The sequence below is a fragment of the Ambystoma mexicanum genome, chromosome 11, assembly GCF_040938575.1.
Source record: "Ambystoma mexicanum isolate Mex_15411 chromosome 11, UKY_AmexF1_1, whole genome shotgun sequence".
NCBI lineage: Eukaryota > Metazoa > Chordata > Amphibia > Caudata > Ambystomatidae > Ambystoma > Ambystoma mexicanum.
Window position 1 is genome coordinate 542761863 of NC_090934.1, and position 17270 is coordinate 542779132.

The 17270-nt window shown below is 52.0% G+C and overlaps 1 protein-coding gene across 1 annotated transcript; it reads right to left on the reverse strand.

The window, feature by feature from the left end:
• Positions 1–904: 904 nt before the first annotated feature.
• FJX1 (four-jointed box kinase 1) lies at positions 905–5550 on the reverse strand. Its single transcript, XM_069623359.1, has one exon. The coding sequence runs from the start codon at positions 5548–5550 to the stop codon at positions 4369–4371; it is 1182 nt and encodes a 393-aa protein (XP_069479460.1). The 3' UTR covers positions 905–4368.
• Between the last annotated feature and the right edge of the window lie 11720 nt (positions 5551–17270).

The window sequence follows — 17270 nt, forward strand, 5'->3', positions numbered from 1 at the left end:
TGCATCGTTAATATCAGCGTGCATAGTCCCATATTACCAAAATTACTGTAAAAGCAAGCAGATGTCCAAGGCCAAATGATAATGGTATGTTTTGTATAGCACTTACGCTTAAACGCATTATATAGAGCAAATATACATTCAATATCACCCAGCCTGTGTTGGTACTCATTTATCGACCTCAAAAGGATGAAAGGCTGAGTTGAGGTGTTTAATAACAGACTAAATAAGTGACTCGCCTCCTGAAGTGTGCCTGAAATACACCTTTAATGTGTCTAGTAATTATTGTACAGAATTCCAGAAGGACAATTTATTTGTTATTCCTATTCTTTCTTATTTAAGGTCACTGCTGAAAATGTCAGACTTGTGGAACCCTGTTTTTTTTAAACAGTCCTGAATAAGAAAGCCAGCCCCTCCAGAAACAAAGCGCCACATGGCGCTGGCCACAGCCCAGGAGCTTACATTTAATTAAAACAAAAAAAGTTTACATTTTTTTAAGAGTAGCAAGGGAGACCTTAGGTGTTGCAGCTGTGACCCCTGGTGGCCCCCAAATGATGTCCCTGGTTCTATTGCTTAAATAGAGCCCAGAAAGTTTTAACATTTGGTTTAAAAATGCCTGGGGGCAGCTACCTTGTTGTGACCGCAGTGGACCCTGAGCATGTCGCATCTGTGGACGGGAAGTGCGTTTGAGAACATTCCCCCGCTCCGCATCCTTGAATACGTCAAATGGGAAGTTGCCGCCATCCAAGATGGCTGCTCCGAGGAGCAGAACCAATGTAAGTTCTAAAACATTCTAGGAATTGCAAATAAAGAAACAAAATACCTAAATTCACTGATCTTTTGGAGCAATACTTTTGTAATTTCTCAAGGAAAATCATGCACTGACATATTCACGAAAGGCGTTGAATATTTACAAATGTTCAAAAGGTTTATTCACGTCGCAGTTATGATTAGTGGCATTTTCCCAAAAGTACTCCCTTGAGACTCTCACACTTGTTACAAGTGTACACAGTGCAGATATAATTAGTAAAGGAATTGTGATTCCTCTAAGTACAATGCAGATTTCGGCCTTACACTTCTCTGGTGTATATAAAGCACAGTTTAGAAACTCATATACATACAGGTCACAATGCGTCAAATAAAAATTCTGTTTAATAAAAACATAAAGTGCATGAAAATGTGTTTTGCATCTTAAACATTCATTTCTTAATACTGTCACCTCATCATGACCTTACACAGGGAACTTGCAATGCCAAGGCAGCGGTTCTCTACATCACCAGTAAGTCAAGTAGGTTTTCTTTCATGGAAAGTTGATGATAATGGGCAAAGGGCGACCCTTTGCCACATTAGTGACGAGGGGAATGCGCAGGATTATCGTAGAGGAATCTTTGCGTTCAAAGCAATTGCAGGGCCATTAATGAGATTAAGGGCCTGATTCTCAGAGCGTTTTCCAATAGGGACTTGCCATTATAAAACGCTTCTGTGAATTAGACCATAGGGCCAGATTCATGGAATCTTTTGCACGGTTCAAAGTGACTTTACACTGCTGACACAAACCCTGATTCATGGAACTGTGCAAAGTGTATTTTTGCTGTGCAAAGTCATTTTTGCAGTACAACATGACTTTGCACTGCAAAAATACACTTTGCACAGTTCCATGAATCAGGGTTTGTGTCAGAAGTGTAAAGTCACTTTTCATTAGTGCAAATTCACTTTGAACCGTGCAAAAAAAAATCCAAGAATCAGGTCCAAACGGTCACCGGGATTCATTTGCTCAACACCCCTGTGCTTTTCGCTTGCTTCTCAAGGGGACCTGGGTAAATGCAGCCTGACCCTGGCTGGCCATCCTGCGGCGGCCCTTCAACGGAGAATGCAGAGGGGGGGTGGGGGGGTGGTCTGTGGTCAATAAAGGGTTGCAATTATACCCGAATGCATGCTGCACGTTTGGGATTTGAGCCTACTTAACTGGGTTTGAAAGCCATTAGCGCGGCTTCTGCGCGATTTGGCGCACATCAAGCCATCTGTTCGAATCCCGGAAAGGTCGACTCAGCCCTTCCCCCTTCGAGGTTGATAAATGAGCATCCCTAAGAATCAGGGCTGGACCGGCCTATAGGGAACTCTGGAGATTTCCTGGCAGGCCTCGGCACCCGGGTCCTCTTTTGTTTGGTATTTCCAAATGTTCCCATAGGAAAAAGGTTGGCCTTGCTGAAAAGATGTAATACGGGGCCACTTTCAACATTATTTCCAAGGCCTCTTATGGTTCCTGGTCTAGAATCAGGAGGACTCCGGCAAGAAAGTGCTTTCTAAGAAATAGGAAATGTCCAGAAAAATGGAAGTAGATTGGATACTGAGCAGAAAAGACGCATGTACGCAGCTCCATGCGGCTGTGAAAGGAAAGCGCCAACATCAAAGGCAAGGCGCTAGCAGAAGCAGCGTATCTGGGGCTCTATGAGGGAAACGAGGAAAGCCGATCTTTCGCTGTTCAGGGGATGCGCTCAGGATGCAGTCGGGTGGGTGTGGGTGGCGTGCTTCTTCTCAGGCTGGCTCAGGCTGGCTGCACTCACGGGCGTCCGTCACAGGGGCCCGCGCGCGCGGGGCTGGGAAGCGACGCAATTATCTGCGAGACTACGGGCCCGGTTTCCCAAGCCTTCTCCCAGGGGATTGCGCTATTGCAACACGCTTTTGTACAGCGGACTGCAAGGGTCTCCGCAGTAGACGAAGCTCGGAGGTTTCGCGGGACTGCGCAATGGCAGGGTGAGCACCAGGTGCCCGCCCAGGCCCCACGTGCCCACTGATGCCCTTTTAAGGGGAAGCCGGCGCGTGCAGAATGCCTAGTTCATAAAAAGCAGCGCGCAGCCAGTTAAAAGGAGCGCGGGTGCAGATGGGAATGAGCTTCACTGAAGCGTGCATGTAGGCCTGCAGCCCTGGGACTTGATTCTGGGGTACACTCCCTCAACAAAGGGCTACAGGGCTGTCCACAGTGTAGAGACAGCGGGGGTGTCCCCAGTTCCCGTGGACGGCTATTTACCCAGGTCCTTTTTTCCTAACTGTAGCTTGGAGAGTGGTGGGAAGTTTGAATCCAGCCAGGATCCAGAGCGCCCCCTTTGGGAAGCTCTCGGAATTTCAGGCATCCCAGCCCTGTCGCGTGGGCCCCTTTAAAAACAGGCTTAGGGCATGTGCAGGACAATGGCACTTTCAACCGTTTCAGCTCACTACAACCTTTTTTTCAAACCATTTTCTGGAGATAAACGTGATTGCTGTTTGCGGAATCCCTCCCTCTGCAAAGATTTCGTAGACGCCCCCGTGGAGCCTTTCTACAGCAGGCAGTCCCCATTTTACATAGTCTGGGCTCCTGTGCCCTCTCCTCTACCCCACAGACAAACGCGGCACGTAGCATGTATTGGACAAAGCAAAGATGACCACAGTAAACGTGACGGCGGCAGCCCTGGCATCGCTCTCGGTTAATGCATCTTCTAAGGCAACCTGAGGCTCGCCAGATGTTTTGGACCACAGCTCCCATCAGCCAAGCCCAGCATAGTTAATGGTGAGGGATCATGGGGCTTGTAGTACAAAACACCTGGAGAGCCACAAGTCACAGACAGCTGTTTAAAGGATTTGCTAACCATACACAGGACTCTAGAAGCTAGTTGCCAGTCTATGAAAAGCATTGTTACTTTTTAAAAGTCTCTAGAAAACCCCTGTACCACAACATCCCACCCAGTGCCGCAAAGCATACACAAGAACTATACATAAAAAAAGAAAAATAATGAGAATTCTGCGAAGGGCGATAGAGACACGTTGCATGGCTGGTGTTTTATATTTCAGATTTCCCAATTGTGTACACACTCGCGAGTCACAGGAAAAAAAGTCGCATCTGTCAATCACGAGGAGCACGTGTATGTGTGCATCTGTATTTCCGGGGGCTGCAGGTCTTTAAAGAAGGGAAAAAGAAATAAAAGCACTCCCCTTATCCAGCAAATACAAAATTCAGAATGAGAATTCTTCTATTTGTTTCCCCTCCTGGGGACTGAGGACTTGTAAAAGCACACAGGCCTGTGGCCTCATTGTTTGCACCATGTCAGCATAACTCAGACCCCCCAGTGTCATTATGGGACCACACGGCAGTTATCCGTTCGCCATCCTCTGGACACACCTGTTATATACACATCCGTAATTGGTCGCTCTACCCTTGCTGAGGTGGGCCTCTGCTCTGAAAGAAGGGTCGTCGTCCACGGCAAGCGTACGGTAACATGCCACTGGTGCTCTGTGTCCGGGTTACTGGAATATGTTGACCCCAGGATACAGAAAGAGCGGGTCTCCCATCAGTCAGTGACGCAGTAGCCAGGCCTGGCGGCCCGTGTGGGCACAGCCTCATCTGTACGCTGCTTGGCAGACCAAAATGTGTTTGTAGACCAGCTCTAGCCTGTCCTGCAGGAGCCGGGCCTGGTCCTCAGAGAGGCCCCCCAACTCCGAGGCCAAGGGTTCGTGTTCCCGGTACAGCCTGTGGAGCTCTGCGGCCGCGCTCCCACGCCCATGGAGTTCTCGGATGCGCCCGGCCAGTCCTCTCCGGAAGAGGCAGACGGCCCTCAGCAAGGGCTCGTTGTACTTGTCCCACATGGCACGCACCCGGTACCCGTGCACCAGACCCGCCTCGTTGTCGATGAAGACCAGCCCGCCGTTGGGGGCCCGGTGGAGGTTGCTGGTGGCCCGCTGCATCACCCGGGGGTCCCACTGCAGGCTGAACAGGTTGCTCACCAGCCGGTCGAAGTTGGCCGTCAGGTAGTCGAAGACGATCAGGTCGGTCCACTGCACCAGCTCCAGCAGCTCGGCCCCCGTCCGGTTCTCGACGTCCGCTCTCACCTGCCGCAGCCGCCCGTCCTCGGGCCTCAAGGCGCTGGGGGCCACCAGGTCTGTGAGGTTGTCAATCCACGGGGTCAGGCTGACAATGGCCCCTTCCGTCCACTGGGAGCCAAGGAGTTCTGTCCTGACTTGACCCCACTGCGGGCTGTTGGGGTTCACCCTGGAGAGGGCCAAGGGGGGCACGTTCTCGATGCCAAGCAGCCTCGAGAGGTAGAAGGAGAAAGTCTCGCCCTGGATTTGCTCGGGGTTGATGCCATAGCGGACGCAGGCTTTGGTGCCATCCGAGAACCGTGCCAGCCGGTTGGAGCTGCGACCACAGCCCTTCTCCAGGGAGATGATGCGCGATGCCCTGGCCCTGGCCATCCACGATGCCACCTGAGAAGCCGAGAATCCCGCAGGAGCTGCTTCCACCAGCCTGCTGCCCCAGAAGATGCCGTCCTCCACCACGCTGCGCCGGTCCTTGGCTGCCAAGTCCAGGGATGCGATGCCATCGGCGGGCACAGTCAGCAAGGCTCGGAATGTGTTGGGGAGCGGTGCCTGCGGCCCAACCCAACCAGCAGACTGGCTGCGCTTGGTTCGAAGCCCCTGGGGCTTCTCAGCCGTGCCCTGCAGACCAGTCCACACCACCAGGGCACAGCTCAAGAGAAAGAGCAGGGGCACCGCCGCCGAGTGCACGCACAGCGCCGGCTTCATCCCTGCCGCCGAAGCCGGTCAGCTGCGACCCGGACGCCACCGCCCCATTAGGACCCCTCCGAGGCACGGCTGCTGGGGGCCCAGGACGTGCACTCTTGCTTCGCTGGTGTAACTCCGTGCCCAAGGTCTGCTCAATATTGCATCCGCGTGCACAACTTCAGATCCGTGTCAACCAGGTCCGCTGTGCACACCCCAAACGTCCCTATTGGGCAATGTTCGCTCAACCTGCCAAGTCTGTAGACTTGCGCGGTGTGCGCCGAGGAGTTGCGCAAGGACCCAAGAAGAAGCGCGCGTCCACACCGCCGTCAAATGAATCCTCATACGATTCTCCTGTGATCTTCGGACCTGGGAGGGTGAGAAGCCAGGTATAGCGCCACGGGCAGAGCGAGGCGCATCAAGGCGCAGAAGATCTGGACCAGCATGCGCAGGTGCTCACGCGAGGAGGGCGGGCGGCGCTTTAGCGGTGGGGGCCCGGGAGTTGCTAGGCGAGGAGTGTCCCCACTGATGCGCGGAGTGTGTTGGCCGCTGCCCTCATCGCACGAGCTTCTGTCACGGAGGTCCCCACAGCCAGCATTGCTCCACCCCGGGTCAGCGCGTGTGCCTTTCGCCGGGAGTCTCCGCCTCTTTCCGGCATTTCATTGCAGCCAGGGTGGGGGGGGGGTGGTCTCGGTGTCACTCCTTCAGGCCCCTACCCCGCAGTTTATGGCCGTCTCCGTTTCACTGCTCCGGGGCTATTCCGCGGCTCCCTTTCACTGCTGCACGCCCATACACGGAGGTATCGCGGGGTTCGTTTTTAGCACCCCCTGGTCCAGACAAAGCAATCGCTTCGTGGTGTCCGCTTCAGTGCCTCGGGGTCACAGCGAGCAGCCCCGGCGGTCTCCGGTTCCTTGCTCCAGCCCACGCACGCAGGAGTGTCTCAGTTTCCCCGCACGTCCATGGACAGCAACAGACGGTGGCAGTCTCTATTGGCAACCCCGTCCGTACAAAACACTCTCTGCTTTAGTGACCTCGTCTCACCCCAAGCAGACCCGGGGTCTTACTTTCACTGTTAGTCCGTATAAAGCACCCTCCTCGTGGCCTCTGCCTCAGTGGCCCGGTTCACACCCACCCCTGGGTCTCTGGTTCATTGCGTGTCTGCAGAGCACAGCCGCCTTGGCTGCGTTTTTCAGCACCCGACTCTCCACAAAGCGCTCTCCTCGTGGTCTCTGCTTCTGGCCCGGCAGCGCTGAGGTCTTAGTGCCCCACTGAGTCCACACACAGCAGCAGCCTTGGCTGGGAGTCCTTAGCAGCACCCGAGTCCATCGGTTCTCACCCAGCAGGCCTGGTTTATCTGGTTCACGTCTTCAGACCAGCATGTCCAGCCTGGGGTCTGTGGTTCTCTGCTCCAGCTCGTGCACCCCCGCAGCTGTGGGGTCTGTGTGTTACTGCTCCATCTCATGCACCCCAGCAGCAGTGGGGTCTGTGTGTTACTGCTCCAGCTCGTGCAGCCCTGTGGTCTGGGGGTCCCCCCCACAGTCCTTGCACCCTAGCAGGCCTGGGGTCTGTGGTTCACTGCTCAATCTCGTGCACCCCAGCAGCGGTGGGGTCTGTGGGTCACTGCTCCAGCTCGTGCACCCCAGCAGCGGTGGGGTCTGTGGGTCACTGCTCCAGCTCGTGCACCCCAGCAGCTCTGTGGTTTACTGCTTCTGCCCGTGCACCCCAGCAGCCCTGGGGTCTGTGGTTCGCTGCTCCAGCTCGTGCACCCCAGCAGCGGTGGGGTCTGTGGGTCAATGCTCCAGCTCGTGCAACCCAGCAGCGGTGGGGTCTGTGGTTCCCTGCTTCTGCCCGTGCACCCCAACAGCCCTGGGGTCTGTGGTTCGCTGCTCCAGCTCGTGCACCCCAGCAGCGGTGGGATATGTGGTTCACTGCTCCATCTCGTGCACCCCAGCAGCGGTGGGGTCTGTGTGTTACTGCTCCTGCCCGTGCACCCCAGCAGCCCTGGGATATGTGGTTCACAGCTCCTGCCCGTGCACCCCAGTGGCCCTGGGGGCTGTGGTTCGCTGCTCCAGCTCGTGCACCACAGGGGGGTGGGAGAGGGTCTATCTTCAGCCGGTCACTGACTCCAGTCTAAGCTCTGAATATCCCAGCCCGGCTGCTGAGCGCCGAACTCACCCGTCTCTTCCTGCGGGTGCAACACACGCAAATAGTGTTGAATTCTCCTGCGGGGTCCTGCAGCTCTTCCCTTCACTGCAGGCAGCCTCCTGCAGGTCTCTCTCGCGCTCTGCCTGGGCTCCTGATCAGCTGCCCCCCTTGCTCCAGCAGTTCTCCCTTCTGTAGCGGCTCGGCTCCCCCGCAGCACCCGCACGTCCCAGCCCTGCTCGGCTCACAGTCACACTGAACCAGACCAGGGAGCGCAATTTCAGGCACCCGGGACATGCCAGATGGAGAGGTGGGTGCTGGGAAGGCTCCTCCCCTTAAACAAGCCATGTCAGCCAGCGCCGGCGGGCCCCACCGCAGCCATGTGCTTTAATCTCCTTGGGCAGGCCCTCCCCCACAGTGCCTTCTAGCTGTGCCCAACTCTTAAAGGAGTCTCCCCACAGGGCTCAAGTCGAGGGTACACGCGGGGGACGGAGTCCACCCACTTTATTCAGAGGGTGGACTTAGTCCCCCCAGCTAAAATGAGAAACATTGAATGTCCCCTTTGAATTTATGGATTAAAGCCGACCCCGAGGATCAAACCACAATCCACAGGTTTGTAGGCAAGACACTTCATCACTACACAACCTGATAAAACAGAACAAACAACTTAAGGTAAAATGTCTCATTTCGGTACTGCAAGTCCCAGGGAAAACATTTGTATTGGTTCTTGGAGTTTGAAACATGCACACCTTTAAACGTTTTCAAAAACACTATCAGAAGAAAATATCCTCTTTGGTTTTGTGTGTGTGTTGATTTTATGAAAGGCAAATGCCATTCGTCCTATTCAATTTGGGTGGTTATACAAAGGCAATTTAATGAAATGTGCATACTTCACCTTGATATGCTAATTTCTGGCAACGTCACATCCCATTGCGTTTATTGATGAGTCCCCCACTTTAATTTTTAGGACTTGACCCCTGTCTCCCCGGTTGCATGCCAAACTCTCCGATACTGACCCAAAGCGTGATTGAAATGGATTACTTGACCCCCAAAACCACAGAGCGTAAATTATTTGGGAACACTCAGTGACGTTTCTGCATTACGTTGCAGCGCGATTTCAGGAGCACCCACGCTTGAGAAATGACCTGTATTCAGACAAGACTGCCCTTGCCCTCATGGGCAATTGGGCATGCAGGGTTAGTTGCGCTCACACTGGTAGACTTCCAGGGCTTTTTCCTTCCGCTATTAGATGGAAGGGGGTTTTAACCAGAGACTCACCTATGTTCAGGGAGACTCGGGCTCGGATCTATTTTAGGAGGAAGACATCATGTCAGCCTTTCTCAGCTGTGGACACACGAAAACATTGTTTCCAAAGTAGGTTTGTGCATTGTTGAAAGGCCATGGGGTGATCTTTCCAATGAACGAGCCAAGGGGGTGGGCTGTTTGTGAAAGGTGTGAGGTTGTTAGAGTGGGGTACCCGAAGTACATGTCATCCCTTAACTTTTCCACAGTTTATACCTAATCAAATAACTGATTGTTATGGCCTTACGTGAAGTGGGGCGCCTGACGCAGCAAAGATGAGGCTGACAGGGAGCTCTGGATTCACATCCTTCTTTATTAACTTACAACTCCCCACTGCCCTTTTGTCCCCCGGCCCCTCCCGCGTCACTTCCTTTTCCTCCGGCGCTCAATGTCCCTCCCGCCCCCGTTGTCATGGAAATGTCAACGTGATATCTCACCCCTTTTTAAACAGTTACCAGACTCTTCGCAACAGGCGGCGGTCTGGCAAGTCTCTAGTCCATTTCCTCGATCCATCGACAAGGTTTGTTCCGGGCTCGCTGTGGCCGTGCTGGACTGGGTCTTGGCATTGTTCCACCTTCAGCGTTTCCTTGTTCTTCGTCCGGCTCTAGTTCGTCCGAGTCCCACTGGTCCCCTAGGTAGGGGTCATTGGATCCATAGTCCAGGTGAGCCTGCACTCTCCCACTCAGCCGTCTGGTTCCCATCTGTAGAAGTTCCTTGAAATGGGACGAGTTTCTCGTGACAGATCCTCCTGACCCTTGGGCAGTGATCATGGACCCTTTCTTTTGTGTGACCAGAAGGGGTTCCTCATTTATTTATTATTTATTTATTTATTTGTAACGCGCCGTAGCTCGCAAGCATCAGGGCGCGAAAAAGACACGAGGACGAAGATTAACAGGACGACACAAAAGAAAGTTAAGAGAGGGGGGCAGAAAGATGGCAACATGATTCGGTGTAGAAATTGCCTAGTTATTTGAAGAGATAGGTCTTCAGATGCCTCCCAAAGAGTTGGGTGTTGCTTTCCAGTCTAAGGCTGCAAGGCAGTTTGTTCCAGTGGGAAGTTGCCAAACTCGGAAAAGCTCGACCTAGACCAGTGGCTTTGCCTGGAAGGCTAGGATTGATCAGTCCTTGCTTGGCGGATCTCAAGCTAAGACTTGGCTCATACCACCTGAACTTTTTCTTAAGGTATGCTGGTGCCGTGCCGTAGAGACATCGGTGGGTTAGGGTTAGTGATTTAAACAGGATCCGTTCCTTCACTGCCAACCAATGGAGATCATTTCTGTCCTTGGTGATGTGTTCTCGCTTAGATTTGTTAGTGATGGACCTGACAGCATTATTCTGAATAATCTGGCATTGTTTCAGGCAATTATTGCTAGCGCCAAGCATTAACGCGTTACCATAGTCCAAGCGAGACAGGATGGTAGCTCTCCCTATCGTGGCACTGTTCTTGATGTTAAGAAATGGTCTGATCTGGCAGAGAAGCCTTTGATAATATTGACAATTTCGCTTTAAATAAGCGGTTTGGGCTTCTGCACCTAGGGAAGATTGTAAATAAATACCTAGGGTTTTGACCTTATTTAATACCTTAATGGTGGAGTCTTTTATAGTGAAGGTGGAATAGTCCGAGCCAAGGTTTTTTAAGGCTTTAGCGCTTCCAAAGGTCATAAGTTCCGTTTTAGAACTATTAAGACACATCCAGTGTGTTAACATCCAGTTTTCAATGGTGTTATAGATAATCGATAACTTCTCGTTGTCTAAGGAATGGTTTCCACTCAACTCTAAGATGAGCTGTGTATCGTCAGCGAAATTGGTGAAAAAAATTCCAAGCTGAGATAGAAGAGTACAAAGGCAACGGATGTATAAATTGAAAAGCAAAGGAGAGAAACTGGCTCCTTGAGGGACGCCGCAGTCTACAGGTTTGGGTGAGGTGGAGTGACCTGCCCAGTTGATTTTTGAGTTCCTGTCTTCTAGGAATGATGATACCCAATCTATTGCATCATGGGAGCAGTTACCAGCTGCGCCTAGGGCCTCTCGGAGCTGCCCATGATCTAACAAATCGAAAGCCGCCGAGAGGTCCAAGAGGATTAACAAACCTGTTTTGCCTCTGTCTAGAATACTCAGCATTTCTGTCTGTAAGTCCAGCAATGCTGACTCTGTGCTATGGGCACCTCTACAACCCGATTTTTGGGGGTGTAGCAGGCTGTGTTGGTCTACATAATCTTGTAGTTGCTTGATTGCTATTTTGTCGAGTACCTTCAGAAGAAAGTTACAATTAGTAATGGGTCTGAGGTTGGTGGGGTCTTGTTGATCTAGTCCGGGTTTCTTGACTAGGGGGGTGACTGTGACTGTTTTAATTTCTGTCGGTACTTTCCGGTCCCTAAAGGAAGCATTTGTCATGCGACGGAAAAAAGGGGAGAAGATTTCAGCATTATCAAGAATAAGTTTCGGAGGTATGATGTTTTTGGCCCAAGTGGTGCAATTTATGGAAGAAAGAGTGTCGTTCATGTCTTCGATGGAAACTGGTGAAAATGTAAATTTACGGATGTCTGAGACAGGATACGTCACCTTAGGTTGCGCAGGTGGTGGCGGATCTGATGTTTTGCAATTTATAATGGAGTCTCTGGCTTTTTTGATTTTATTTGAGAAAGCAAGTTGAACTGCTTCACAGTCGGTCAAGGTTGGTTGGAAGGGTGAAGAGAGAGTGGGTGGTTTTTCGAAAGATTTTAGGATTTGGAACAATTTTCCAGTGGAGTTAGAAGCACTGATGATTTGAGTATTATAGTATTCTTTTTTTTACTTCAACCAGTTTAGCTCTATATGAAAGGTCACATTTTTTCCAGTTTTCTTTATTTTCCTCTGAAGGGGTTTTGTGCCATATTCTTTCTAATGAAACTCAGCCGTGTGCTTGTGGGTTGTTGGTAGACGCACGGCCACCACGTCTCCTACCTCGATTTGAGAGGTCTTCGCCCGCCTGCGGGTGTCAACGTACTCTTTCATTCGGGCCTTGGCTGCTTCGTCTCGCTCTCTGATTTCTGGGTCTAGGGCGGGACATGGGCTAATTGCTTCAGCCTGGGGGATACACGTTTGGGTGTTTCGCCCAAACATTAGTTCAGCAGGGGTCTTTCCTGTTGTGCTGTGAGGTGTCACTCTATAGTCCCTCATGAGCTAGTTGAACACCTGTTCGTACGGCTGTCCTATCAGGCGTGCGACCTTGAGGGCTCACTTGAGGTTTGCCATAAACAGCTCAATCATCCCGTTGGCTTGGGGCCACAAGGGAGTGATTTTCCTGTGATGGAATCCGAGGTATTCTCCAAATTGGGTGAATTGTTGTCCACAGAAGGGGGCCCCATTGTCTGTCTTGAGCACCTTTGGTACTCCATATGCCGAGAACATGTGGTCGAGAGCTGGGATGACGTGATGAGCAGCCGTGAATGATATTAGCCGCACGTCTCGGTATCGTGAGTACTGGTCCATCACGGCCAAGACATACTTTCCTCCTTCGATGGGTCCAAAGAAGTCAGCCGCGACTGCCTCCCATATTTTCTGCGGGAGCTCTGACATGAGCAGTGGTTCTGGGTGCCGATTGGGTGTGATGAGGCAGCAAGTGGGACACGCCTTTAGGGCAGTCTCGACTAGGGTGTTCATATGGGGGAGCCATACGTTTTGGCGGAGCATGCGTTTGGTGGAGACCATGCCCCTGTGGGTCTCGTGGGCCAGATCAATGACCTTTGTTCTCATGGCTTCAGGGATCAGTAGTTTTCAGTCCTTTAAGAGCAGGCAGTCTTCCGACACTGCCAGTTCATCTTTCACTAGTAACAGCCGTTCCACGTCCTCTCTTATTTGGCCTCCCGTGGCTTTCCCCTTTTCTTTGGCTCTTCGCCTCTGTCCAGATTCTAGTCCTTCGCAGATGATGCGACAGGCTGGCTCACTCTCCGTCTCTCTGGTGAGTTCTTCCATGTTGACTCCCTCTGGTGTGGTCTGGTGGACAAGGTATCTCAGGTATCTGTCAGCCACTGATGGCTCTTGCACGCTCTCCCACCGTGGTCTTCTCAACAGGAAGTCGGCTGGATTCTCGCCTTTTCCAGGCCTGTGGATGATGTCGAACGCATAATCGTGTAATCTTAGCTGGGCGATTTGCGGAGGCATTTTGGCTTGGGGATTGCTGTATAGGAACAGCAGGGCTTGATGGTCCGTGACAACTTGGAAAGGTTTCCCATATAGAAACAGATGGAAATGCTTGCACGCCCATACGACAGCGAGCCCCTCTTCCTCTGCTTGAGAGTATGCCTGCTGAGTGGTGGACAGGCTGCGGCTGGCATAGACTAATTTGTTTTTCTGTGAGGGGTCCAATGGATCGAGTTGTGCCAGGATGGCTCCCAAGCCCACGGGCTGGTGTCGACCGTCAACTCAGTCTTCCGAATGGGGTCGTAATATGACATGTTTTCCGCCTTCGCGACTCTCTCCCTTATTAGTTCGAAGGCCTTTTGACAGTTGCTGGTCCATTCGAATTTCTCGTTCTGATGGGTTAGTCTCCTCAGTGGTTCTCTGACCGATGCAAAGCCTCGAATATATTGATGCAGTAGCTGGCCAGGCCCAGAAAGGATCGAAGTTCAGATTCGCTGGTCGGGGTGGAGGTGTCGTTTAGGGCCGCGACTTTGTCCGGGTCTGGGGTCATTCCTGATTCTGAGAAGACATGACCGAACAATTTTAGTGTGTTTTTGCGAAACTCACACTTATCCTTGTTTAAAGTGAGGTTGGCATCATGTAGGGCCTTGCATACCTTCATTAGTGTTTCATCGTGCTTGTTCACGTCAGTTCCAAACACTAAGATGTCGTTCGAGTATTTAAGACAGTTCGGAATGTGCTTAATAATGTTGTGTACCTCTGCCTGGAATGTTTCCGCCACTGAGAAAACCCTGAAACTTAGTCTCTTGTACCTGAAGAGGCCGACGTGAGTAACAAAAGTTATGTTGCGACTCTCGGGGTGTAGTACCAGCTGGTGATACCCCTTTTGCAGGTCAAGTTTGGAGAAGACTTTCGCCCCGTTCAGTAGGTGAATCATGTCTGTGATCCAGGGCGCAGGGTATCTTTCTCTTTTGATGGCTTGATTCGGGCGTCGCATGTCGACACAGAGTCTTATGGCCTCGGATCCCTTCTTGGGGACCGGGATGATCGGAGATACCCACGTGGTGGGTCCGGTGGCTTTTTCGATAATGTCTTGCTCCAGCAGTTTCTGGAGTTCTTCCTCGACTTTCATTTGAATGTTGACTGGAATCCCCCGGTATGGTTGGGCTACGGGGCGTATGGAGCTGTCCACGTAGAGTTTGATTCACCTGTTCTTGAGTTTTTTCCGATTCCTTAGAATATTTTTGGGTATAGATTGTTTATCATTTCCACCGGGTCTATGTATTTGTGTACCATGATGTTGTAGAGTATGTGTATCAAACCCATATCAGCAGCCGCCTTAAAGCTCAGGACTCAGCCGCTGTCTGTCTCTGTGGGCAGAAGGTGGATCGGAACTCTCATTTCCTGCCCTTTGTAGCGGCAGAGCCCACTGAATTGTCCTAGGCATCTCAAGGGTGTCTTGGCTCCGTAGGCGTATATGTCAACTGTGGCTGGATGGAGCTTTGGCTTCTGGGGAAGTTCAGAGTAGATCTTTTTACTCACCACATTGACAGTGGCCCCGGTGTCTATCAGAAATTTGGTTGGTCTTTCTTGTAGTTTGATGATGAGTGTCGGACTGTGGGCTGTCGCCGTGGTGTTACCCAGGGCATAGACGTCTGCCTTTTTTTTCTGGTCACTTCCTGATGAGCTGGGGTCAAAGTCAGTAGGGGATTGTTCTACCAAGTATCGTACATGTCGCCTCGACCTGCGCTCGGGACGTGCACGCATTACGAACCTCCTTCTTTCTCTCCTTTTCTGTCGGTCATCTCCAGAGTCTCTCTGGTCGCCCGTGGGTTGATTCTGGGTCTTGGGAGTGGTTGGGGCTGGGTTGGTATTAGACGACCCCCCATATCGACTTCTCGTGCGAGAAGTATTGTCCTTGGGTCAGTCTCTCCCTCGGTCTCGGAACAGCCTACATAATGCCTTGAAGTGTCCTTCTTCACCACAGGAGGTGCAGCGTTGTCCGAATGCGGGGCATGTTCCCTCGTGTGGGTACTCAAACCCGCATTTGTAACAGAAGAGTTCTTCTGACTTCTACTCCAGCTGCAGTCTGTTTATGTTTTCTCTGGCAGTGGTGTTCCCAAAGCTTTCTACTTGGGAGTCAATGGCCCTTTCAACTCTTGCTAGTGCTAGGATTTCCTGCAATGTGCAGGATTTCTGGAGCAGCTTCCTGCGGAAGGCTTGTGATTCACACCCTGATATGATTTGTGACCTCAGGGTCTCGGTATTCGAGTAGTTTGCAAAGTCGCAGTGTTTTAGCTTGGTGCGTAATCTCATCACATATGCATCCATGGTCTCCCCTTTTGCCTGTTTGGTGCTGTGAAATAAGTGTCTTTCATAGTCAACATTGGTGTGTGGCGCAAAATAGGCTGCCAGCGCATCTTTGAGGTCTTGAATTCAGTCTAAGGAGTCTTGGGGAATTTCGTGGATGATGTCACGCGTGGCAGAGCTTACAGCTAGCTTCAGGAGGCATACTTGCCTTGAGTCTGCGACTGGTCCAGTGGCTCCCAAGTATAGATCAAAGTCCCTGATCCATTTGGTCCATCTGGGACCCATGTTATTTGTGTCCATCACGTCAAATGCTCCTGGCATCTGAGCTGCTAGTGTGTCCGGTAGTCACGTGATCCGGGGTTGGTGCTGCTGGTGCTGGGGGCCCATTCCCTTGAGCCTGTGCTCCTTGTCCATCATCTTGACCCAACATTCTGTCTGGAGGGGTGTTCACTTACTGGACCTGTGTTGTCAGTAGTTCTCTCTTATGATGGCCGCCGCTGGGGCACGAGCACCATCCGCTGGGGATGTAGGGTCTGGGTGAGGGTCTCCTGTGCTGGATGTGACTCCCCCTCTCACTGAAGTTGGATGGCCACCTGGTGAGGCACGAGCACCATCTGATTGTCCTCCCCCTTACAGGGTATTCACAGCACCCCGTGCTGTAGCCCTTGATCCTGGGCACCTGCGTGTGTTTCTTCCTTGGGTGTGCACACATGCTGTGCAGTCTCCCTTGACTTTATATGGCCTTGGAGTGACACAAGGGTATTCCGTCTCCGTGAGCCCCACGTGTTCTGTGTACGCGACTCTTCCCCTCCCTGCGGGCCTCGAGCTGTGGGTGCGCTTCCACCTGTAATCACACGTGCACCGGGTGACATACCTTCCGTGTGTCGTGGAGCATTGCTTTGCTGGGCGCGTGATCCCTGCGCTTGCCTTCGCAGTTGCTGGCGGGGCTTCCGGCTCCTCTGCCTGCATTCACCGCCATGGCCTGGGCTGCGTGTTCGGGCCAGCTGGGTAGGCCCCCGCCTCTGAGCGTTCAGCCTCCTGTCACGTGGTCTTCATTGGCGGACCGCGGTGCCCTCACCATGAGGGCAACTCCGCTTATGCCGTCGCCGCCATTGTTATGGCCTTACGCGAAGTGGGGCGCCTAACGCAGCAAAGATGAGTCGGACGCGGAGCTCTGGATTCACATCCTTCTTTATTAACTTACAACTCCCCACTGCCCTTTTGTCCCCCGCCCCTCCCGCATCACTTCCCTTTCCTCCCGCGCTCCATGTCCCTCCCTCCCCGTTGTCATGGAAACATCAATGTGACACTGATATGGGACGAAATGAGCATTTCCCCCTGTTTAGGGTGTTTAGCTTGTAAGAGACGTTAGAGAAAAACAGACTGCCCACGTCTTGGACATGTTTTCAGGGAGAGCCGAGAGATCAGCAGCAAAAAGGACTGGGGACTTTTTTTTACCCCGCCCATAATGCATTTCACCAGAGTCCAGGTCCTCTAAGTTTGGTGAGGGGGTGGCTGGCGATTTTGCGAGACTGGGCGTAAACTGGGATCCAGCACGCATCTCACACCTTTCCCTCACTCAGACTGGCCGTGGCAAGCGGCCCACCGCTCACGACCATGCTGGTTCTGAATCGGGGTGGGGGGTCAGGATTGGGAGACCACTCTAAGAGAGATACAAGCGCATTCAACTGTCTCAGAATGCACTGGCAGCACAACTGGGACACAAGAGAATTAATTTTGTCACAAGTGGAACGAATTAGCGGTTCTTGTTATTATGGTATTTATTAAGCGCAGACCTAGATTGGAGAAGCAAAGGATCACTTTACAGAGGGATACAGCAGTACAGATGAATAACAGAGTGCTTTACA